Raw genomic sequence first — 26,982 nt, 5'->3', positions numbered from 1 at the left:
TCTCCCCACCCTTACTATAAATAGTCCACCAGGTTCTGTTAATGCAAACTTTAGAAATGTGTTTCATACCCATCCACTTCTCTCTATCCCTATTGTCTTTGCTTAAAGTCAGGCTTCTTTCAGATGGTTCCAAGGTTATGATAACCTCCTAACCGTTTTTCCATTATTCAAGCCTTTTTTTTTTTTTTTTTTTTTTTTTTTTTTTTTTTTTTTTTTTTTTTTTTTTGAGACGGAGTCTCACTCTGTCGCCCAGGCTGGAGTGCAGTGGCGTGATCTTGGCTCACTACAAGCTCCGCCTGCCGGGTTCACGCCATTCCCCTGCCTCAGCCTCCTGAGTAGCTGGGACTACAGGTGCCCGCCACCTCGCCCGGCTAATTTTTTGTATTTTTTAGTAGAGACGGGGTTTCACCATGTTAGCCAGGATGGTCTCGATCTCCTGACCTCGTGATCCACCTGTCTCGGCCTCCCAAAGTGCTGGGATTACAGGCTTGAGCCACCGCGCCCGGCCTATTCAAGCCTTTTTATTCTTCCGTCCATCCTCCTTAACAATCTTATCACAGGTCTCCTCATGTCATTCACTTCCTGCTTTAAAATATTTTGTCACTCCCCATGGTCCACAGATGTGGTTTTCAAACTGTGCTCCCCAAAATTCCTAAGAGCAGTTAAGAGGGAAAAGAAGAGGGAGAGAGAGAGGAGGAGAGATTCTAAGACTCTCCCCAACATACATTTTCTTTTTCCTTTTCCTTTTTTTTTTTTTTTTTTTTTTTTTTTTTTTTTTTGACAGAGTCTTGCTCTGTTGCCAGGCTGGAGTGTAGTGGTACGATCATGGCTCACTGCAATCTCCACCTCCTGAGTTCAAGCGATTCTCCTGCCTCAGCCTCCAGAGTAGCTGGGATTACAGGTGCCCACCACCACACCCAGCTAATTTTTGTATTTTTAGTAGAGATGGGGTTTCACCTTGTTGGCCAGGATGGTCTTGATCTCCCGACTTTGTGATCCACCTGCCTTGGCATCCCAAAGTGCAGGTCATAAGCCACCGCTTCCAGCCCACAAACCCTTTTCAATCAGAAAATTTGTGTGTTTTTCTCCATTTATTTGTGCTTCCAAGCAAGGATTCACTGGAATCAGAGGATCATTATTGTTGTTTGAAAAACACCGATTCACAGGACATAATAAAGATTCCTTAGGCTGTCCTGTATGATTTGCCCCCTGCCCACCTTTCCAGTTCCAGTTTCCATCTGTACTCTTCTCACCCTAGGGTGCTTCTCCCAACTCCTCTCCTGCCCCGCCACACACATACACACTGGCTGAAGCTCACATGCTACTCACACCAATTTGTTCATCATTCCCTGAAAAGGAAATGCCTTTCATTGCTGCCTAAAATGCTATCCTCATTTCCCTTAAGTACCTGATAAACTTGCTTTTCAAGCACTGGTTAAAATGTCATCTCTTCTTTAAAGTCTTCTCCATCTCTCCCAGGTAGGTAAACATGGTGACCAACCACTCTGGTTTTCTGGGGACTATCCTGGGTTTTGGTATTTGAGGTTTTGTGTCCCTCAATCTCAAGCAAACCAGGATAGTTCCATGGTCACCCGGCAGATGGAGTTAGCCATTTCCTTCTTTGAACTCCAATAGCACACGTTTATATGTCTATTTTTACATTGTATTATGTATGAGCACTTGTTATTTGTTTACAGGTCTTCCTTCCTAGATTGTGAGCCCATGGAAGGTAGGAGCTGTGTTATAACCAATCGTGGATTTTGTGACAACTTGCTCAAAATACGTGCTCAATAAATGTTTTTGTTGCTGAACGAAATAGCCAAAATGTATAAATTTAACTGAGCTGAGACTATAACAGACTTACATACATAAATATTAAAGCTCAGAACCTAAAAGTGACCTATTAAAGTCTAAGAAGATATGCAGAAAATGAAAAATGGCACCTTTTCTGAGCTGAACGGGCCTGGCATATAATAACTTCTGATGACCCCACTGTTCAGTGTGGGAGAAGGAAGAGAGCTGTATGAATAGCATATGTAAGGGGATGCCATCATCAAAGGGAGGGAAAACTGGAAAAAGATGACTAAAACATGGCCAATGCAGAAAGACCTATAGAGAAAGGGAAGAAAACAAATGTTCTCTGGAACTTGAAACATAGTTCAGAAACTTATTTTCTCTGACTGTTCTTGAACAGAAAAGGTACTATTGATTAATCTGTTAGATCATTTAACAAGATCTGTTTTCTTCCTGAGGTGAGGCAATATAGGCCCCATAACCTACGGACCTTATTTATAATGTTAGAAATACAACCTTTGGCCAGAAAAATGGTGGATTTCTTCCTTGTGATATACATATTACCTAGAAGTTTCTGATGTTCTCTAACTCTTCATAATAACTCTAAATATTTTGGTAATAACACACAAACATCAAAGTTTTCACTGACACTGATGTGCAACTGAATTTACCTAAGTACTAAGAGAAAACTTTAAGTGATAATTCAGTTTACTATATTAACAATTTCCTCAATTAAAAAAGATCAAAGCAGTCATCATAGAAGTTACCACATTTCTCCAAAGAAGTCCCCACACAATCCATATGTACTCAATAAACTGTTATTAAGGCAGTTTTGCAACAGGACTAACCACTTAATTAAAAAGCTTTAGTTTGTGACTTCAGTTCATTACAACAGTTTATAAAGTTTAAGTTAAGAAATTAGAAAACAAACCAGGGGACTATGGAAACATGTTAGCAACCATGAGGAGCCCCAACACCAATATAAAGACTCACTTTACAAAGAGGATAGGGTTCTGTACAAACATTTCTTTGTAGGCTGAATATTTGAGACGCAAAACACATTTTACCATGGAAATCATATTATGTATGGTGAGAGGGCTCCAGTCCAGCTCTAAAAGTCGACTTAACATACAATGCAACTGAACTATAAAAGAGGGCTATTCATTGATATCTTGATATCTGTATAAATATTATATCCATGGGAAGTATTAATAGATAACTTTTACTGAATGATTATTATTAGCTTGTGCAATTCACAAATAAACCCTGAAGTTTATTTTAGACTGTTTATAATAAATTCGATTTTGATCTCCAATTGAGAAGAAACTGAGGCTTGTGGAGATAAGAAGAAGAACTTGCCCAATGTCACAAAACTAGTATTTGAATCCAGGGAGTATGAATCCAGAGTTCATGCTCTTGACCACTGCACAATACCACGTCTCACTGTTCCCAGTCTCTGGGATGGGAGTGCTCCTAGAAAAAGCAGACAAGGGCTCTTCAAGGAGTGAAGCACACTGTGTATAAACTACTGGTTTAATTGATCCACCTCTGCCTCTACAAAGGAAATGGGTCCTCTTGAGGTCAATCATTCTCTACCTGTTTGGAAATGGGGAACAAAGGGCAGGTACCCACTCAGAGAGGTAGAGGGGCTTCATACAGTATTGTATATTGCCCAGTGTCTAGTATACACACACACACACACACACACACAAAGTCATACCTTGGTATCTACGGGGGATTGGTTCCAGGAACCCCTTTAGATACCAACATCTATGGATGTTCAAGTTCCTCATATAAAACCTAGGCACAGCCTCCCCTATACTTTAAATCATCTCTGGATTGTTTATGATACCTAATACAATGTAAATGCCACGTAAATACAGTCATGTATTGCTTAACAATGGGGAATACATTCTGAGAAATGCATCATTAGGCAATTTCGTCGTTTTGTGAACATCATAGAGTGTACTTACACAAACCTAGATTGAATAGCCTACTACACACCTAGGCTATATGGTACAACCTATTGCTCCTAGGTTGTAAATCTGTACAGCATCTGATTGTACTGAATACTGTAGGTGACTAGTGCAGTGTGTTTGAGTAAGTCTTTGTGTATCGAAAAATAGAAAAAGTACAGTAAAAATATGTTATAAAAGATAAAAATTGGTACACCTGTGTAGGGCACTCACTATGAATGGAACTTCCAGGACTAGAAGTTGCTCAGGGTGAGTCACTGAGTGACTATTGAGTGAATGTGAAAGCCTAGGACATTACTATACACTGCTATAGGCTTTATAAATACTGTACACTTAGGCTATACTAAATTTATTTAAAATTTTTTTCTTTGATAATAAATTAACTTTAGCTTGCTGTAACTTTTTAAATTTATAAACTTATTTTTTCAACTTTTTTACTCCTTCGTAACAGTTTAAAACACATTGTACAGCTGTACAAAAATATTTTCTTTTAAATATCCTTATCCTATAAACTCTAAACATTTCCTATCTTAAAAATGTTTTCCTTTTTTCATTTTAAACTTTTTTGTTAAAAACTAAAACACAAACAGGCTGGGCATGGTGGTTCACGCCTGTCATCCCAGCACTTCGGGAGCTGAGGCGGGCGGATCACCTGAGGTCAGGAGTTCGAGACCAGCCTGGGCAACACGGTGAAACCTCGTCTTTACTACAAATACAAAAATTAGCTGAGTGTGGTGGCAGGCACCTGCAATCTCAGCTACTCGGGAGGCTGGGACATGAGAATCGCTTGAACCCGGGGGGCAGAGGTTGCAGTGAGCCGAGATGGCACAACTGCACTCCAGCCTGGGCAACAAAGTGAGACTCTGTCTCAAAACAAAACCTCCCCAAAAACTAAGAAACAAAGACACATTCGCCTAGGCCAAGACAGGGTCAGGATTATCAATACCACTGTTGTCCCCTCTCCATATCTTGTCCAGCTGGAATGGCTTTAGGGGCAATAACTTGCATGGAGCTGTCACCTCCTAGGATAACAATACCTTGCTTGCAAATTACCTCCTGAAGGACCTGCCTGAGGCTCTTCTTGAGGAGTAGGTTTGTTTATACCCTCATCACTACAAACACGTGAGTAATGCATTGAATTAGGACATTATGACATCACTAGATGACAGAAATTTTTCAGCTCCATTATAATCTTATGGGACCACCACTGTATATTCAGTCCATCATTAACCAAAACATTGTTATGCAGCCCATGACTGTAGTCATCATACTGCATTGTTTTGGGAATAACTACAAGAAAAAGTCTGTACGTGTTTAGTACAATGAAACCATCATTTTAAAAAATACTTTTGATTTGTGGTTGGTTGAATCCATGGATTTCACACCCGTGGATCAGAGGGTCAACTCTGTGTGTGTGTATATATATGTGTGTGTGTGTATGTGTATATGTGTGTGTGTATATATACACACACACATATATGTATACACACACATATAAGTATGTATATATACATGCATATATATGTAAATATGATATGTATATATACACACATATATATGTATATATACACACACATATATGTATACATATATCTGTCTATCTATATTGAAGGTTTATATGCAGCTGGTTGTTGCCTGCAACTGACTCCTAATCTGATTCTTCTGTCATTTTAGAATTTCCAACTAACTTTGAGTGTTTTATGAGTGATATTTGCCAACAAGTGACTTAACACCTTATGACTTAGTTTACTCGTGACCTGGGATTTCAGTTTAAAAGCCAGAGGATATTGCTGCCTCTGATGTGTTTATGGATATCATGAAAGTATCTGCCATGTCTTTCTTAGAAGAGAGTAATGGGGGCCAAATATGCAAAAAGAAATCATCACATTATAATGAACATTGTATTCCATACTTGGGCTTACTCAACCCAACATTTCAGTGTGATAGCTGAATGAGCAATCTGGTCTAATTTAACTTCCTGCTTGTCTTACATAGAAGTTCTCATTGGTCAACAAATTATGAGGGACATTTGTTGTTGTTGTTTTGTTGTTTAATCCTTAAAAGGCTATTTAAAATGAACCGATTACAGATCTATCCCCTTATAGGTTTACAGTAAAAGATAATTAGGTAGGGCTGATTCACTGGGTGTTAGCCTAGCCTAAATGTGCTCCTTTCAAGCACAAAGGACTGACCAATGCCGTAAAATAAATTACAGGTAACTCCGACAATATGTGTGCTCATTCTCAGAACTAATAATGCTTGCTAAGAATTGCAGAGGAGGCTACTTGTGCTTATGAAGCAACGTTGGGCAATCAAAGCAGTACCCAAGGTTTGGAACTATAGGGCATTTGGAAGTAGGGATGTGGGTAGGTACAGAGCTAGGAAAGGAAGAAAAGCAAAATGGTGCAAAAGGTAGAGGCAAGAAACTGTGAGAAGCAGAGGAAGCAAAACGAAAAATGAGGGCAAACACAGGGGCCAAAAGACAATGGGAGGAGAATATTGCTGGTGGAATGAGGACAAAGAGAAATGAAGATAGATAAGGGCTAGAAAATCTGGGAGACCAAGGGGACCTGAATCCTAGGTCCCATTCTGTGACTGCTCCATTGCTCCTGGTCCTTTTCCCATAAAAATTCTCAAAATAATGTGTATACTTGGTATGTCAACTTCCTCACCTCCCATTTTCTCTTTAACACACAACAAATTTCTAGTCCTAAGGTAATATTTAACATTATACTTTTGTTCATATTTCATTTCTGAATGTTAGTGCAAGAAGGGACTAGCACTCTAATTCTTTTGGGCTTTTCCAAATTACCATATTAGGATTAAAACAGGCTGACTGTGATATGATCTGTGAAACATGCATTACTACTCACATAAACTGATTTCAACTTCTATTTTTATATGCAGTTAATCAGCTGAACAGGTCCGTACATAATAATATACAATTCTTTTAATAATACTCCAGAGTGAGGAACCTTGTGTCCCTGCAATAGCTTTATTACTGTAGTGTTCTTCACTGGCTTCTTCCCAAGATTATTATCAGAATGAGGTTACCAAGTCTCATATACAGTGTGTTTCACATCATGATCAAGTGTCTTTGCTTGGTTGGAAAAGGAGGATTTTTCCATTCTGTGGGATACAGATTTAGTCCAGAGATGATGAAATAAATGTCTCCAAGCTGCTTTCTGAATACCACTCTTCTGAAAGTACTCATAGAGACTCAGAGACAACACACAAACCATGGCCCTTTTGGCAGAGTTGGGGAAGGCTGTAGCCTATGTACAGCTAAAGGACACAGAATCAGAGTAAGTGACTCATGAGTTTTTAGTCTTATTTAAGTAAATCTCATGTGATGGCGCAAGGCAGAAAAGTAATTAAAAACGAACTATTCTGGTGGAACCAAGAGCCCTACCCTGGTGACCTCCCTCTTGGCTCCTTCAATACCCACAAGGAACTCTATGGTATTCTAGGGCATTGTGGAGCCTACTGGTAAACAATAATCTAGTGAAATTCCATTCTTTTGAAGCAACAAGGAAATGTAGGCTCAGCAAGAAGAAAACTGTACAAAGTTATGGAGTTCCTGACTGACAGACTTCAGAATACAATTCATTCTTTAACTCGCATAATGTAAAGAGTTGGTAGAGGCACTAGAAAGTTCCTTGTCTAGATCTCTCACAGTCATTGACCCCTCTTAGATTAAAAAAAAAAAAAAAGTGCTGATGAACTTTGCCATCTGAACATGAGGGTAATTCTTTACAAAAAAACAAAGCAAAGGAAAGAAGAAAAGAAAAATAAAGCAAAAGAAAGGAAAGAAAAGAGCTATAACAGAAAGGTCAGTTTGATTATTGGGATAATGTTAGAACTCTGGCTCTCCCAGCTACAATGCTTACGCTGCCTTAATTGATTCAACTTCTCTGCAGAAAGTTTTATCTAAGACACCTCAGAGTACTTACTGTTTTATTAGAATGCAAAGGGTTTTCTACAATGATGTTGCAACGTGGTTGGAAAAGGTATCAATCAAAATGACAATAAAGGTCAGAAATAATCTTAATTATTAAGAAAACTCCAACTTTCTTGGTAAAGTAATTCCTCATTGGCAAAAACACAGATTTCAAAAGCCATAGGATAAAACATGTGCATGGGCGTTTCAGTGTGCAAATGTCTATCATTACACTCCATGATTTGTCTCTTTAGCATTAACTTTGATCTGGAGGGACTTAGCTACTTAGTTATACTTATGGTACCTATTAGGGCAGTCAGCATATGCATCCTTGTTTTACTCCCAAGCCATGCTATAAGGATTCTGAGAAATTATAACATAATAGTAGCATAAACTTTCTTTCTCTAATTTTCTCTTGGTGGATTTTAGTTTGCTATGGAATCCGTTTCTCCTTTGGCTGTTTTCTGGGTCATAATTCACCAGTTTGAGCTGTCTGCTTCTGAGTTACATTCTAAATGAGACTTGCAGCTTTCCTATGGCTAAGTCCCATTTTCCTACACTGAATTCCTGACAACCAATGATTCTTAAGAGCTGTCTATCTTTTGACAGGCAATATTTTTTTTCTGATTAAAAAGAAACCCTGTTATTCTTCTGTAATTATTTTAGTTGTAGTGATCCCAACTTCCCCCTCCTTTTAGGCATAGATTTACACTCAAAGTAGGAGGAGTGTCAACAAACCATCAATAAACCTTGTTGTTCCATCATGGCTTATGGAAAATGAAGGGAATGCTCCCAGCTCTTCCTGAAATACATTCAAAACAATATTGACTGAGTGCTAGCAAAGTATGCTTGCTTCTCTGGCATTCAGGAAGTTTATGTCTGACTTTAATTCCAAATGAGCACGCGCCATCAAACCCAGACATTCCGATCCACAGCAAAGTCCCAGTGCTTGGAGGGATCTAGAAACAGTTTAGCCTTTAGTTGCTTTTCAATTACTAGAGATTCTCTTATTCTGCTTAACTCTCTTCTCTAGCCATACAAGCCAACTATAATTTCCTTGTTCCTACAAGTAGAAATAAGAATAACTAACATTTCTGTAGTGCTTTAAGTGCAGGAAAAGGAAGTGGGAAGCCTACTAGTGTAGATAAGAGGTCTGAATTTAGATTTCTGTCCTCCTTTCTCCCTTGCCATATTGGTAATGCACTCCTAATCATGAGTAGTCAGACTGATGGGTTTATTATGCACCAATATATGCTAGCTACTCAGTCAGCAGCTAGACCATTTTAATGATGAACTCCATTTTCAGAAGAAACAAAATTGCAAAAGAAAATAGCATATCATGGAGGCATATGCTGAACTAATGTCATTTCTTTTTGGATAGTGCTACTGGACTGGTAAATCAGAGAATGACATAAAGCACATCAGGATTTCAATTGGGCTTTTATAGTATTACTCATAAATGTTTAGAAAAAATGGATAAATATGAGTAGAATGATAGTGTTATTTTTTGGTTGGACAACCATGTTCAAAGAGCGGTGATGACGAATTGTTGTCCAGGTTTGACAGTGTTCTATAAAGGGCTTGCCACATTGATATTTGACCTTTTCCTGACTGCCATTTTTCCCTAAAGATGGGATCCTAGAATCACTGATTCTTAAATCTCCACAGATAACTCCAATGTGCAACCAAGGAGATCCACTGATATAGCATCTGTGGTTCACATACTATACTACATATTGTTTTTAGCAGTAATATCAATAACTGTCTTCCAGCGATCCAATCTTTGATACAGCTTCACAGATGTTTAAAGTAAGGGGTAGAAAGAGAACACTTAAAATTTATTTTAACTTGGATAAAGATTTGGAACATTACCATAAAAGGTGTTTCAAAGTGTCTAGTAGGGACTTCAAGTGGATGTCATTTTTTTACATATCACAAATAACAAATTCCATCAAAACCTGTTGATAAGAATCGCCCCATTATGTGTAAAAGCAAAGTTAATAAAGGGGTACACTCTGGGTGCTGAGAAAACAGACCAAAGTTTTGTTTGACAAAAATGATTGTGTCTCCTTACTTAGAATCAGGTTATTATAGTAACAGTTTTTTAAAGTCTTCAATTAACAAAAAAGCTGATGATATCAGCGGAACAGTAACATTTGATTTGTATATCCACAGGGAAAGTTAGATTTTTAACCCCAGTCACTTTGGCAAAGAGAAGGAACAAGGTACTTAATTATTGGAGGCTGCACTAAAACTGTCTATAGGTCACAGAACAACACGTCCAAGGCCAATTATGTTGAGTACAAATACTTCAGGCAGTGGGGGACAGTAAGAAGCTTGTGTCCTCTCTCTCTGGAAGGATACCAACCTCATAACATCAGTACAACTAATGACTCTCTGACCTTTAAAAGGCATTTTATGAACAAATTACATCAATTAGTATAGCAAAATTTACATTAAAAAATCTCAGCTGCCTTCTAACTAAGGGGAAAAGTAGTTAATTCCTTGCATCCACAATATGTTAATAGGCAATATTCATGAAGGTTCTGCTCAACTGGAACTGATACAACAGAGACAGAAAAACCCACAGTGAAACATAAATGACCTTGAAATATATAGCCCCAGATTTCACCTTGAATTTCTTCTGTTCAGTGTTACCTGTTCATGGTGATTGTACTGAACTGTGCAAAACCCTCCATTCCTTGAGTAGATGGGTGTACCACTCTCATGAAGGATACGTTCTTAAGAGAGTGCTGAATCCAACCTCCCTTCATGAGTAGGTAAAAAAAAAAAACCTCTAAACATCCTTTCTCTGTTTTTTCTATCTTACTACTTTACTATCCATATATACATTTTCATATATATATATATATATATATATATATATCTTACAATGAAGTGGACACTGTGCTAGGTGTTATTCATTTACTTTCCATGCTAACGCTGTAAGATAGACATAGTTCTCATTTTACAGATAGGAAGCAGGCTTATAAAGGTTTTAAGTAACTTGCAGACAGTCACAGAGCTTGCAGGTTATAGAGCCAGGACACACCCAGATCTGCCTGACTACAAGACCAAAATTTTTCACATCAACATGCTACCCTGTACTTTACTACTCTGTCTTTCTTCCACTTCCTTCCTTCTAACTCTTTCCACCTCAAAGCACACATTAGTGGATGGGTTGTAGTGTTGGAAGGATATTAAAGACAGGACTAATCTGGCACTCTTTTATACTCCTCTTAAAGCTGTTGATTATTTTCTATTTCCCCCCATATGGCCTGGGCACCAGGATCCAAGAAAATGCTGCTCCCTGTAGGCTCATGTTAGATCTTTTTTCTCTCCAATCTCCCCATGGTTTCAGCGACTACATTTTAAAGATTCTAAATAAGGGCATATAGCCTGAGACATTGTGTTTCCTTCAAGAGAACATTAGGAAAACATATTTGAAATCGAAACTAAAAAAAGTACTGCTGATGCCTAGAAGAGACAAAATTAGAATAGGGCTAGCTCTATATGGGCTTGTTGATTGATTAATTGAAAGTTGATCACACATACAGAGAGTAATGAGCAAAGTTAGAGTAAATCCTTATCAGTGGAATTCAACAGGGTGGTCTTTCTGACAGGTCTTTTTGTTGCAGACTTAATGTAGGCTTCCTGAACCTTGTGGTTTGTTAATCTGCAAGTACTTGTTTAGATATCAAGCGGTGGAATCTAAGATACAAGCTGTTAATTATGAGTTCTAATCCCAGGCTAGAAGATGCCTATAAAGATCAAAACCTGTTTCCTTTTTTCTAATAATAAGCAGCCTAGCTAAAGAGAGATCAATTGTAATTGGGGAGCTGAAGAAGGTAATAAATCCATTACCGAGACTAGTTGTTTTACAGAGCCATTTGTTTAATCCTTAAAATTTGCAGGTTGTAAATTACTCATTAGAAGGCAGAAAGCAAAATAGCCATAATCCATTTAGTGCCTCCAAACTCCAAAGACTTAGGGGAGGAAATCCATAGAAACAAGACGTCTGATGTGTTCTTTCACTGCGATTTCTTAATGGGCAAAGGTGGTTAAACAATAAGGAAAAGCCCATGTAATTATCCTGATGTGCTGGAACACAGGTCAGGGGTGGACTTGATTAAATCCATGGAGGGCTATCCCACAAATGGTGGGAAAATGCCCCTTCTTTTCCACTTAGCCCTGAAGGCAGCTAATCAATGTGCACATCTCATTTCCAGATTGTTTCATGAGATCAGAGAAATAGCCTATAGCATTCATTAGGGCATTCCCTCGTATCTGTTGTTTTCTAATCAGCACAGGGAATAAAACAAGAGGCCAAGTATCAGAGAGGAGTTAGGAGACAGCCAGGAGGAAGCTGTCCTCCTCTCCATACATAGGGAATGCTGTTCCCAACTACAAAATGTTTAACTGCAAAAACAACTAGACAGTTAGTTTATAGGTCTCTTTACATGCATAGAAAGCCACATATATTTGGTTTGCATATGGATTTTACAAGCTTTATATGAAAACTCTTAACCATTTACTAAGAACATTTTTTTTTCTTTTTGCATACCAAGGGTATGATTCAATTTTAGACTCCTAGTGGTAATGATACAGGCAATATACAAGATGCCGATGATACTAGCACTGTGCATGAATTTTGAGAGTAGAATTTGAATCCGTGCATATTTTCTTTTTTAAACAATGTGATGCCTGTTATATATACAAAGCACAACTTCTGTTAATAGCTCACTGCTGGGCTATACACAACAAAATATCTATGGCTCATTTCTGCACTGAGTAAGCATTTCTTTCATACCTCTTTCCTTTTCTCCACATGATCAACAGCACATCTCCAAAATAAGATGATAGGGTTAGGTGTGAAATGAAGTTTTTCTCTTTGCAGGGATAACAAGATCACGTGAAGATCAAATCTCTGATTTTGTGGTAGCAAAGCGAGTTAGCAAATGCAAACTTTCCTATCATTTTCTACTTGACAATCTAATTAAGTTTGTGATTTCACCAGGTTAGCACTATGTCTATCTCTGTGTTCCATTCAATACCCACCAAGCTGTTGTTAATCAATAAATCATTACTGATAATGAAGGAAAATCCAATTTAAAAATTACAGCTGTTCTGAAAATGCATTTATTTACTTTGTTAAAGTAATTATAAAGCAAGTGTTTTTTAGACTGATCATTTAACCATGTCATGTAATAAAAGTACTTTCTCCCCACATCTCACTTAATAAGAAGCTACATATATTTTACATTAGAAAGCTATACTAAAGACCCTTGTCATTAAAAATACAATCAAAGCATGTTAGAAAAATGTTAAAAGTCCTAGCCAGAATAATCAGGCAAGAGAAAGAAATAAAAGGCATCCAAACAGGAAGAGAAGAAATTAAACTATCTCTCTTCCCAGATGATATGATTCTATACCTAGAAAACTCATAATCTCTGCCCAAAGGCTTCTAAATCTAATAAACAACTTCAGCAAAGTTTCAGGATACAAAATCAATGCTAAAAACTTAATAGCATTTCTATACACCAACAACATCCAACTAAGAGCTAAATCAATAGCACAATCCCATTCACAACAGCCCTAAAAAATAAAATACCTAGGAATACAGCTAACCAGGAAGGTGAAAGATCTCTACAACAAAAATTACAAAACACTGATGAAAGAAACCAGAGATGACAAAAACAAATGGAAAAACTTTCTATGTTCTTGGATAGGAAGAATCAATATTTTTAACATGGCCATACTTCCCAAAGTAATGTACAGAATCAATACTGTTCATATCAAAATACCAACGACATTTTTCACAGAATTAGAATAAACTATTCTAAAATTCATGTGGAACCAAAAAAGCCCCAATAGCCAAAGCAATCCCAAGCAAAAACAACAAAGATGGAGGCATCACATTACCTGACTTTAAACTATACTACAAGCCTACAGTAACCAAAACAGCATGGTACTGGTACAAAAATAGACACATAGATGAATAGGACAGATGAGACAACCCAGAAATAAAGTCGCACACCCACAACCACCTGATTTTTGACAAAGTCAACAATAATAAACAGTGGGGAAAGGACTACCTATTCAATAAACGGTGCTGGGATAACTGGCTAGCCATATGCAGAAGATTGAAATTGGATCCTTTCCTTTCATCATATGCAAAAATCAACTCAAGATGGATTAAATACTTAAATGCAAAACCTAAAGCTATAAAAACCCTAGAAGAAAATCTAGAAAATACCATTTTGGACATGGGCCCTGGCAAAGATTTCATGATGAAGACTCCATAAGCAATTTCAACAAAAATAAAAATTGACACATGGAACTTCATTTAAGTGAAGAGCTTCTGCACAGCAAAAGAAACTATCAATCGTGTAAACAGACAACCTACAGAAATGGAGAAAATATTTGCAAACTATGTATCTGATGAAGGTCTAATATCCAGCTTCTATAAGGAACTTAATAAGCAAAAATCAAACAACCCCATTAAAAAATGGACAAAGGACATGAACAGACAGTTCTCAAAAGAAGATATACATGTGCCCAACAAGCATATGAAAAAATGCTCCACATCACTAGAGTAATTCAAATCAAAACCACAATGAATACCATCTTACACCAGTCAGAACGGTTATTATTAAAAAGTCAAGAAGGGGCTAGGCACAGTGGCTCATGCCTGTAATCCCAGCACTTTGGGAGGCCGAGGCAAGTGGATCACTTGAGGCCAGGAGTTTGAGGCCAGCCTGGCCAACATAGTGAAGCCCGTCTTTACCAAAAATATAAAAAATTAACCAGGCATGGTGGTGCATGCCTGTAATCCCATCTACTTGGGAGGCTGAGGCACTAATAACTTGAACCTAGCGGGCGGAGGTTGCAGTGAGCCAAGATCATGATCATGCCATTGCACTCCAGCCTAGACAACAGAGCAAGACTCTGTCTCAAAAAAAAAAAAAAAAAAAAAAAAAAAGTCAAAACATAACAGATGCTGGCGAGGTTCAGGAGGAAAGGGAATGCTTACATACTGCGGGAGGGAATGTAAATTAGTTCAGCCACTATAAAAAGCAGTTTGGAGACTTCTCAAAGAACTTAAAACTATCATTCAACTCAGCAATCCCATTACTGGGTATATAATCAAAGGAATATAAGTTGTCTTACAATAAAGACATACACACGTGTATGTTCATTGCAGCACTATTCACAGTAGCAAAGACATGGAGTTAATTTAGATATCTATCAACAGTGGATTGGATAACAGAAATGTGGAACATATACACCATAGAATACTATGTAGTCATAAAAAAGAGTGAAATCATGTCCTTTACAGCAACATGGATGCAGCTGGAGGCCATTATTCTAAGCAAATTAATGTAGAAACAGAAAACCAAATGTTGCATGTTCACTCATAAGTGGAAGCTAAACATTGAGTACACACAGACTCAAAGAAGTGAAAAATTGACACTGGGGCCTACTTGAGAGTGGAGGGTGGGAGAAGTCTGAGGATCTAAAAGCTACCTACTGGGTACTCCATTCATTACCTGGGAGATGAAATAATCTGTACACCAACCCTAACAGCATGGAATTTACCCTTGTAATAAACCTGCATATGTACCCCCCGCGAAACTAAAATAAAAGTTGGAAGGAAAAAAGAATTAAGTGAGAAAAAGAGAAAAAAAAAGGTAGTTGCTCTTTCTCAAAAAAAAAAAAAAAAAAAAAAGAAGAAGAAGAAAGAAAAAGGAAAACTGTTGAGACAATGTAAGATAAACTTTAAGAAGTTTACAGTAAATTTGAAAAATATAACTTGGTGCTTTTATGTTACTGGTCTCAGAAAAGAGCCCATTCTGGTCACTTTCAGTGGAAGCTAGAAATGATATTTGGCCTTTCCCCTTTGCTGGGAATAAAGTACCTGACTTCTCTTCTGACTTACCCTGAGTGGATTTTCATTAAGGTAAGGGGGTTCACCTTCCACCATTTCAATTGCCATAATTCCCAGAGACCAGATATCAACTTTCGGACCATAAGCTTTTCGAGTCACCACCTCAGGTGCCATCCAATATGGGGTTCCCACCATAGTGCTTCGTTTACTTTGCTCAGGAGTGATCTGGGCACAGAACCCAAAGTCAGCTGCAGAGAAGAAAAGCCAGTTAAAATAAGCCCAAATTATTTTCCTTTTCACAATATATCACTTTCAGATATGGCTGTATCTTCCTTTGTTACACACTGAGTTTCCACAACTGCCTAGCTCATACCTTTTTGTTAACTGATGTCTCAGCTGGTCCTGATTTTAAGAAGGTCTGAAATAATTGACTAATGTGATGTCATTTTTACTAGACTTCAATCTAATTCCTCCTTATCACTGTTTTCTCAAATTTACAGAATTTTTCAGTTTCCTAATTAGGTAGTTGTCATTTATTCATTCCACAAGTCACTAGAAATTCTGAAATATTAAATCCAAAAAATGTGGTCACAATAATCAGGAACAGTGTTAGAAAAATTCTTTACTTCAATCTGGGCTGTAACTTCTTTCAAATAAATCACTTTCAGTAACCATTATCTTCTTAAGATACACAATAAAAGAACAGAAATTCCCTGATACTCTAACACCACCTGAACCAAAATACCTACTCAATTTAACAGAGCCATCCATCCCGAGAAGAATATTGTCACTCTTTATATCTCTATGGATCACCTGGTTTGAGTGCAAGAAATCCAAAGCTTGCAGGCACTATTAAATCAGAAAAAAAAAAGTTCTAATTATATCACAAATAATTTTTTAATACTAAGTTTTATTTCTAGATAAGTTTGGGGCAAGGATATAACTTTATTTTGTCCAGTGAAATCGATTACTGAATGCTTTAACAACACCACTTTAAAGTCACATTACCATTTACATCAATGATGCCACTTAGCATTATACATGCTAAGTATGATGGCTGACACATCAGACTAGGACATGAAGAATGATAATGTGATAAATAGCACCAATCCTTAATACAGCCAAACTAACCAATTAATATACTTTGGCCCAGTTATTTGGATGATTCAGCTTGGTCTTCTACAGCTGTGGTAAGCTTCATTGTACATGGTATGATTTGATTCAGAAGTTCTGGAGTGAAACCCAGGAATCTGCATTTAAAACAAGTGCCCCAAACTATTTCTAATGGGTAGCCAGGTTTGGGAACCACTCCGAGGCTATGAAGTAATAGGCAATTGTTTGGAAATGCCTTTGCAGTGTAATGCTGGAAGAAGGAAACCACAGGCTCAGGGTAGTAAGTTTGATTTATGGCGTGAATAGAAAACATATATGTTTGGTGGATATGTGGGGTGGGGGAAATGATAATGAGAGGAGAGCAAGGAAGGAAGAAATTTAAGTGAACAACTTAAAAAAAAAAAAAAACAAAGATTAGCTGATATCACTTAGTTTTGTTTTTCTATCATTGGTTTTCAAGTTTCAGTGAGTCAGAGTTCCTACTTTTGTTGATAGAAAACCTCACCAAAATAAATGGGATAGCTTATAATGCCTAAGATGAGACTCCAGTAAAAAGTGTGTGTGTGTTTTAATAGTCAACATAATAAATGTAATAACATATCTTTAATTTAGTTTGAAACCCCTTAGGGATATGACACTTACTGGAAAAGAGACAGACTGTCAGGCCCACTGGGGGGCTGTAAAGGAAGTTCAGATTGTACTGTGAAAGCAACTGCTTTCTGGGCTGAGGGAAGACCTTGTTTAAATTCCCTTCTAAAAATGATGAAAATATAACTTATTTTACATGGCTCATATTACACATGCAAGATAAAACAAGTATCATGTAAAAACTTCCCCAAATTAGAAAGAAGTGTTATGCCAATATCACTGTTTCCTATGTTCACCGAAACTACAGCATGTGGGTTTAGATATGGCACCTCACGAATGACATAATGGAACTAAAAGATTCACAAAAGGCAGCTAAAATAAACAAGGGGCTCAGGAGGGTGATGCTGGGGAGTGCTATTAGGACAGAATTTAAATTGAAGTTGGCCTCTCCAATTGTTTTCAGTGGAAAAGTTCTACTATTGTTACTTTAATGACATAAACATTCTGAATAATCAGAAACGAAGAACTGCCAATTTTGGTGTTCTTCTCAGCTGGAAATGCTCTATTTGCTTACCTCTCTGCAGACAGCTGCTATCTGTCCTTCATCCATGCAGGTCTCTGTGACCACATCAGTCAGAGAGCCACCAGCCAAGTATTCCATGACTACCCATAGTTCATCACCCACCAAGTAGCTATAACAAGAAAAGAAAAGACTTTGCCTTATGATGCTAAAAAACTGGGGACTCTGATATTCCCAGGCCTCAGTTCTGATAGAAGTCAACTCTGAGTTGTGCCATGCCTGTTACCTTTCAGAAGGTACTGAGGGGCATACCCCAAGTGATCAAATATGGAGCCAAAGGTCATCAGAGCCCTATAATTCAGGCAAAGAGAGCATGAGGTTATTCAAATCACCTGACACCATCTGAAGGCACTTTAGCAGTATAATCAGGTCTCTCTGAAACCTTGCTTATCAAGAAAGATGAATTATAGGAAATGGAATGACCTCAATGTTGCCACCCTGACCTAAGACCCATATCAATGTGAAGCAAGATTTTCTATTCAGTATTGTTCAAACTGTGGTGTCCATAAAATTCACCTGGAAAACTTGTTAAAAATAAAACTTCACAGTCCAGTCCTCATCTTATTATTTATGGAAAGCAGCCTAGAATTCTGCATTTTTTATAAGTGCAAATGCATTTTTTTATTTTTTTATTTTTTATTTTTTGCAAAATTACAAACACAGAATGACTTTAGGTTACTCTGTTGCAGGTGGTTCCTAAGTTACACTTCAGGAGACACTGATCAAGACTGTAAAATCTGTGGCCAGGTGGAGTGGCTCACGCCTGTAATCCCAGCACTCTGGGAGACCAAGGTGGGTGGGACACCTGAGGCCAGGAGTTTGAGACCAGCCTGGCCAACATGGCAAAACCCCGTCTCTACTAAAATACAAAAAATTAGCCGGGTGTGGTGGCACACACCTGTAATCCCAGTTACTTGGGAGGCTGAGGCAGGAGAATTGCTTGAACCTAGGAGGCAGAGGTTGCAGTGAGCTGAGATTGTGCCACTGCACTCCAGCTGGGGCGACAGAGCAAGACTCTTAAAAAAAAAAAAAGAAGTCTGTAAAATTTGACCCTCTTTTCTCCCAGTTTTTCCTTCTTCTGTAACATTGGTCTACCTGGCCCAAAAAGCAGAAAACAGTATTTTTTTTTTTTTTTTTTTGAGAAGGAGTCTCACTCTGTCACCCAGGCTGGAGTGCAGTGGCCAGATCTCAGCTCACTGCAAACTCCGCCTCCCGGGTTTACGCCATTCTCCTGCCTCAGCCTCCCGAGTAGCTGGGACTACAGGCGCCCGCCACCTCGCCCGGCTAGTTTTTTGTATTTTTTTAGTAGAGACGGGGTTTCACCGTGTTAGCCAGGATAGTCTCGATCTCCTGACCTCGTGATCCGCCCGCCTCGGCCTCCCAAAGTGCTGGGATTACAGGCTTGAGCCACCGCGCCCGGCCCAGAAAACAGTATTTTAAGCTTATTGAGGTACTGAGGTTGAAGACCTAGATTTAGTTTCTTTGTATCCCCTCCAGAGAACACAGCACAATGGTACTAAACAAACTCTTTTTGAAATTGAATGAGACAGATGTTAACCACAAGTGAAGAGTTAGTGCTGCTTTTAAATACCTATTTATAACACACTGTTAATACAACTGATGAAAGAGACATTAATTACCTGGTTTAGGAAAAGGGTTTGAGATTAAAGTCTGAATTCCCTAGACCTCACTGTCAGTTAATCACAAAGCACCCATTAAAGCCATTATAGCGGGCCATGGTAGTCAGCCTTCTTCACTTAGACTCCCAGAAATTGTACTGGCTCCAAACAAACACTTGATGTAACGTTTAAAACACCACTACTACTTCCTATATGCAATGATCTATTTTCTGCCAAAATGGAGCTGTGATTCTCAAAATGAAATTATACAAACTTCTTTTATTTACAACCAAGACCATAACATGTTTCTTCAAGTGTCTGATATGTGGACAAAGCTAAATGAGTGCAAGTTTAGCAATAGATCTAATACTCTACTACATTGTAGCATTTGAGAAATATTTGCAGAATGACTGTTAAATAAACAAATCCCAAATAAAGTAATTTGCCAAGAAAAAATGACATCCCACAAAGAATACAAGTACATAACGAGACAAAACACTTACCTATCTAAATAATTAACAATATTAGGGTTCTTATTTTCCCTCATGACCAGAATTTCATTAATAATTAATTCCTTCTTGGGTTGCTGTTGAAGGTTCATCTGCTTTATGGCCACCTAAATGGCAATTAAAATACAAGAATTAATTACAATCATTATAATAAACATGAATATTCATATTTTGGGAGACACAGAGTGAAACATACACATTCTTTATTTACTAAGCTCTTTCCCTGTGCCACAAACTCATGCCCCCCACTTTTTTTTGGTTAATCATGGGTAAACCACTCACTTCAGAGGCTTTGGGCACCAATGAAGTAAACACCTATCTCAACCCAGTGCTACCCATTTTTTTTAGGCAAAGTTGCTATCAAAGAAGATAAGTGATAAATATGAATAAAAGAAAATAAAAATCAGCATTGAACGTTAGCACTTACCTCTTGTCCTGTTGCAATGTCTAGTGCTGTATAAACAGTACCTGATGCCCTGTGAAGGTGAAAATTATCAAAAGAATAAGCAATCAAGCTGTTACCAATATATTTTACTTGAAATAAAATGTAATTATTTTGAGGGGAGGAAAATTAGCAAGCTCAAAATTAAAGTATGAAGAAAAGGAACAACCTTTTAAAAAATATTATTGTGATTAAAAAAACACTTCACAGGATATCTACCCTCTTAACAAATTTTTAAGTGTACAATATTGGAACAATCTTTTTATACAGCAAACACACCTGAAACAATCACAATGTATCCCTTGTGGTGGAGTAGGAACTCCAGTCAGACTTTCTGGCACCAGTCTGAGTGTCATGCACTATGCAGTAATAAATTGAACAAAATGGCCTTGCTTCTTTTAGGAAAATCCTGGAATCCCCTAAATATTTCTTGAATCTTGTAATAACCAATATTGCAGGCCTCTGATTAAACTGAAGAATAGTGTAGGAAAGAAAATATCATCTTTTACTTAGGCAAGTATAAACTAACCTTCACTTTTACTATAGAAACAGAGTGGCTCTTTTAATATATTTCCAATTTTTAAGACTATCTTCATCTAAAGAATCAATCTCTCTCAGTGCTGTACTGTACTATGGCTACATGAAGCAATAGCAACATGACTTTACTATTGAGCCATTGTTTTCTTATTTTTACTAAATTTCTCAACAACTTCTATGAGGTGTCACTCCAGCCCAATATTCTTTTGAAATCTATCATTTCTGGGCCTGGTGCAGTGGCTTACACCTGTAACCCCAAAACTTTGGGAGGCTGAGGCAGCAGGATTGCTTGAGCCCATCAGTTTGAGACTAGCCTGGGCACCATGTTGAGATCCAGTTTCTATGAAAAAATTTAAAAATTAGCCAGGTGTGGTGGCACATGCCTGTAGTCCCTGCTTTTCAGGAGGCTGAGATGGGAGGATCACTTGAGCCCAGGAGTTCGAGGTTGCAGTGAACTGTGATTGTGCTACTGCACTCCAGCCTGGGTGTCTCAAAAAAAATAATAATGAGCCAGTCCGTGTTTCAAAAAAATTAATAATGTATCATTCTTTATATCTTAGCAGTACTCTTGTTCCATTCTAACTTCGATTATGGTGTTCCCTTGTTTTGCAAATAGAAATTGTATAGTAAGCTGCATTCACAGTAACTTTCTATGAATCACAAATGCATTCTAAACCACCTCCCACCACTACCCTCAAGAAAAAGAAATAAAAAGTCAATTTCACTTTTAGTGAATAAAGGAGTTAGAATAGAGATCAGTCCTGTGATTGACTACGCATTGTAATGCTCCAACATTGCTCTGTAAACTTTCTGGTAATTATTTCTCTCTTATTCTCTATTTCATCCTTGCTGTTTCGTTTTCTGAGTCCAGGAATTATTTTCTTATGTCAGGCACTTCCTTGTCATTCTTTTCCCTTCTCCTTGGATTAGCCCAAATATTTCTCAGAGGTCCAGGAAGTGGACCTGGCTCTCAGGGAGTAAACTCGGTATGTAGTATAAGGCATATCTGACTATTAGTAGAGATCTGAGTTCTAACATTTGTCCTAACATCATGAAGCTATGTGACTTTGGGTTAGTCACTTCCTTTCACTGAGTTTCCGTCCCGTCACATGGAAAACAGGTATCACAATAACAGTAAACATGTACTGAGTATGTTGTATATGTCAGACACTACACTAAGAACTTTAGATAATTTATCTTATGTAATCCTTACCATATTTTTATAAGTCAGATGCTATTATTCCCATGTTACATATGATGAACTGAGGCTCAGAGAGGTTACCTGCCCAAGGTTACACAGTTAACAGCCCATGTCTGTCTGACTCTCTCACTTTTAAGGTACAGGAAATGAGCTACTTTTTTTCTAAGGGTCTTTAATTCTATGATTTATAATCTACAACTCTACCACCCTCCTCACTCTGCTTGGGTTTCTAAACATCGATTGGAACTAGGCTGAAAAATCACACTTAATCAATAGGTGCCACCTAAACCAGGATTTGGTAATTCTAGAAATTTCTTAGGCTTGAGGCTTATATCAAACAAATCATTTCCTCACTTTTGTAAGTGTGAGATTCTAGGCTCAGAGCTCCCAGTTAGTGCCCAATAAATATTTGTTGAATAAACAAATCAATAAAAATCTTTTAAAGCAAACATGCAATGCCAATACGACCTTTCCTTTCTGTGAAGAAAACATTTATTCTACTTAAATCTAAATAAAGCACTTTGCTCCTGGAATAAGCAAACAGACATTCCTGACTTCAGAGCCCGGTGTGTGATTTGTCCTTCTGAACTTATTTGAGTTCAAAGGAATAGATCACCTCGACTTGGTGTACAGTTCAGCTGCAATAAGTCCTGAGAAACTAGTTAAATCTAATTGCAAAATATGATTTAAAAATGCCTTTTGACATACAGCTAGCAAACATATGAAAAAATGCTCCACATCAATAATCATCACAGAAATGCAAATCAAAACCACAAAGAGACACCATCTCTCACCAGTCAGAATGGCAATTATTAAAGAGTCAAAAAACAACAGACGTTGGCAAGGCTGCCAAGAAAAGAGAACACTTATACCCTGCTGGAGGGAATGTAAAATAGGTCATCCGCTGTGGAAAGCAGTTTGGAGAGTTCTCAAAGAACTTAAAATGGAACTACCATTTGACCCAACAATCCTATTACTGGATATATAACCAAAAGAAAATCACTTTATCAAAAAGATGCATGCACTTGCATGTTCATTGCAGCACTATTCACGATAGCAAAGACATGGAATAAACCTATGGGCCCATCAATGCTGGACTGGATAAAGAAAAATGTGGTACATGTACACCATGGAATATTATGCAACCATAAAAAGAATAAGATCATGTCCTTTGCAGTAACATAGATGGAGCCGGAGGCCGTTATTCTAAGTGAACTAATGCAGGAATAGAAAACCAAATACAACATGTTCTCACTTCTAAGCTGGAGCTCAACATTGGGTACTCATGAACATAAAGCTGGCAACAATAGACACTGGGGACTACTAGAGTGAGGAGGGAGGGAGGAGGGTAAGAGTTGAAAAACTAACTGGTAGGTACTATGCTCACTTCTGGGTGATGGGATAATTTGTACCTCAAACCTCAGCATTATGCAATATACCCAGGTAACATACCTGCACATGTACTCCCTAAATCTAAAATAGAATTTAAAAATAAATAAATAAAAGTGACTCTGTTTGGTTTATTCACATGTATTTAGGCCACATGCACAATTACTTTAGTTGCAAAAGAGTGAGAGTATCTGCAAAATGGGATAATAGTTCCTATTTCACAGGGCTGTAGAGAATTGCATGGCACAATCTATGTAAGCATTTAGCCCTGTGCCAGATCAGAGTTGATGCCTATATGGTAACTACTATTATCATCATTTGTTGTTGCCACTGTTGCTATTGGTTTCACAGTAGGGGATGACTGATACACTGAACTATTAGTTGGCCCATCCCAACCTCCCAGCCAAAGTATCCTTGCTAACATCTGCCCCTATTTCCAAAAAGGACAGAGGCTGAGGTAAACTATTGGAACACGTTTTACAGGTTCCACATCCTTTCTTTCCCCCTAGGGAAGTGGTTTTACCCTTTTCTTTGGAAGTTGGAACGCCTTTATCAAATGAAACTGTATGAAAAAACTCTCAATATATTAAACAAATAAATTGGGAGTTGCCCCAGTTAAAGCTAGGGAGGGAGGCCCAAAATGAGTGCCCAGGTGACCTTTCTGTTATTCAACACTCCTGTCTCCCTAACCCCCAAGCCCATTTCCACTGTCCTAAGGGCTAAAATTGTGATTGACTTGGAGTGCAAGTGGGGATTCATGTTTAACATTTTGAGAGCTTTACCTTTCAGATTCTTGGGTTTATTTTTCGTTGTTGTTGTTGTTGTTGTTGTTGTCCTCCAGCACCCTCAGCATTTCATTGTGTTAAAATTGCTAGAGTTCTAACCCTGGAATCTCAATATCCTGGGATTTATGGCATCCAGGGGTATAAAATTGATATAAATTACTAATCCACAGAGGTTAAAGATCCTGAAACTCTAGAGCACCAGCTGCTAACTAAAAATGAGTCTTTCTCCTCCCCTCCCCTCCCCACTTACCGCACATGTGCAATCATGTAATGTGTGTGTGTGTATGTATATATATATATGCATTTCTCTACCCTGTACCCTGGTTCTCTTGTCATAAAATGGTAATATACTCTCCTACCACACTTACCAACCTCCCAAACCAAATATGTTGTTAGGTGGTTGGAACTCCCTGCTCCGACAAATAAGTTACCGGTTTGTGCAACTTCTAGCCTTTGCACAACCTTCAACTCGAAGGCACAAATTCAGGTACTAACCTGCAAATTAAAATTTAGCACCTTTTCCCCAGCTCTGTCTTAGCACTCCCAACATATTTCTGCACCCCAGTTCTGATGCTTTTCTCTATTCTAACAATTTAAAATTCTATGGGTATAAATATCAATCTCTCCTTCAAGAGATCTCAACTTCCTTCAAGATTCATCTATTAAAGCTCTCTTATTGCTCACTGCTGGGTTGAGAACAGTAGTCTTCACTCCCACTCATTCAAACCTCCCCTGGTTCAAGGCCTACTAGTTCCTAGATCTCAGACGTTGGGTAAGTAATTTAATTTCTTTGTCATTTAGGATTAAAGGAGGATTAAATGTATATAGTTCTGGCATATAGAGATTTCCCAATAAATATTAGCAATAATGATAATTATTATTTAGTTGATTATTTCCTAACATATTCATTAAGTTCTCAAATGCTAGTGTGTGAATCATAAGAAAGCTCTGTAAGTATCTGGGAGTTTTCAAGATATTTGATGTTTCAAAATTCATAACAAAAAAATGACAATTACCTGAGAACAGCTAATTCAAATATCACATATACTTCCTTTTAGCTAGAATTATATCAACTTGTAATTATATTGGATATACATGATGATTAAAAGTTTTCATTAGCAGTTACATGTATTTTTGCTTAATAAAGTACAATAAATAAACAATAAATATAGTTCAATCATCAAAATTATTTATAATCTGGGGTTTACAAAGACAAATAATTGAAGGGATCTTGGTGAAGTTGGGAAGCACTCTCCTTGTAATAACTGAAGCACAGTAGTGTATACTCCCAAAGAAACAATCTTCATGCCAACCGTGTTGCACTGATTCCCAAAGATGAGCTTTGCAACAGCCTGGGGTATATCAAAATATCTCCATGCATATATTTACAAAATAAAACTTTAATTCACTTTAATTTTTAAAAGTTGGTGTCATTTTTGTTCCATATGAAATATAAAGTAGTTTTTTGTAATTCTGTGAAGAAAGTCAATGGTAGCTTGATGGAGATAGCATTGAATCTATAAATTACTTTGGGCTGTATAGCCATTTTCACAATATTGATTCTTCCTATCCATGAGCATTGAATGTTTTTCCATTTGTTTGTGTCCTCTCTTGTTTCCTTGAGCAGTGGTTTGTAGTTCTCCTTGAAGAGGTCCTTCACATCCCTTGTAAGTTGCATTCCTAGGTATTTTATTCTTTTTGTAGCAATTGTAAATAGGAGTTCACTCATGATTTGGCTCTCTGTCTATTATTGATATATAGGAATGCTTGTGATTTTTGCGCACTGATTTTGTATCATGAGACTTTGCTGAAGTTGCTTATCAGCTTAAGGAGATTTTGGGCTGAGATGATGGGGTCTTCTAAATATATAATCATGTCATCTGCAAACAGAGACAATTTGACTTCCTCTCTTCCCATTTGAACACCCTTTATTTCTTTTTCTTGCCTGATTGCCCTGGCCAGAACTTTCAACACTATGTCGAATAGGAGTGGTTAGAGAGGGCAACCTTGTTTTATGCTGGTTTTCAAAGGGAACGCTTCCAGCTTTTGCCCATTCAGTATGATATTGGCTGTGGGTTTGTCATAAATAGCTCTTAATGTTTTGAGATATGTTCCATCAATACCTAGTTAATTGAGAGTTTTTAGGATGAAGGAGTGTTGAATTTTATGGAAGGCCTTTTCTGCATCTATTGAGATAATCAGGTTTTTGTCACTGGTTCTGTTTATGGGATGGATTACGTTTACTGATTTGTGTATGTTGAACCAGCCTTGCATCCCAGGGATGAAGCTGACTTGATGGTGGTGGATAAGCTTTTTGATGTGCTGCTAGATTCAGTTTGCCAGTATTTTATTGGGGATTTTCACATCAATATTAATTAGTGATATTGGCCTGAAATTTTCAATAACCAGGACAATCCTAAGTGAAAAGAACAAAGCTGGAGGCATCATGCTACTTAACTTCAAACTATACTACAAGGCTACAGTAACAAAAACAAAATGGTACTGGTACCAAAACAGATATATAGACCAATGGAATAGAACAGATGCCTCAGAGATAATGCCACAGATCTACAACTATGTGATCTTTGACAAACCTGACAAAAACAAGCAATGGGGAAATG

General features: G+C 37.7%; 1 protein-coding gene across 1 annotated transcript in view; it reads right to left on the bottom strand.

Moving 5' to 3' along the window:
• The window catches only part of PAK3 (p21 (RAC1) activated kinase 3), a 132,685-nt gene that overhangs the window by 10,099 nt on the left and 95,604 nt on the right, over positions 1 to 26,982 (bottom strand). Inside the window, exons 14-18 of the mRNA XM_030934462.1 lie at positions 20,435 to 20,483; positions 20,002 to 20,114; positions 17,874 to 17,991; positions 16,348 to 16,447; positions 15,650 to 15,846 (exon numbers count right to left, since the gene is read on the bottom strand). Coding sequence (XP_030790322.1) covers positions 15,650 to 15,846; positions 16,348 to 16,447; positions 17,874 to 17,991; positions 20,002 to 20,114; positions 20,435 to 20,483 — 577 coding nt within the window. The remainder of the gene's footprint in view (positions 1 to 15,649; positions 15,847 to 16,347; positions 16,448 to 17,873; positions 17,992 to 20,001; positions 20,115 to 20,434; positions 20,484 to 26,982) is intronic.

The sequence above is a fragment of the Rhinopithecus roxellana genome, chromosome 7 (assembly GCF_007565055.1).
Source record: "Rhinopithecus roxellana isolate Shanxi Qingling chromosome 7, ASM756505v1, whole genome shotgun sequence".
Classification (NCBI taxonomy): domain Eukaryota; kingdom Metazoa; phylum Chordata; class Mammalia; order Primates; family Cercopithecidae; genus Rhinopithecus; species Rhinopithecus roxellana.
Note: the sequence above shows the minus strand (reverse complement) of the source record. Positions and strands in the feature narration are given on the sequence as shown.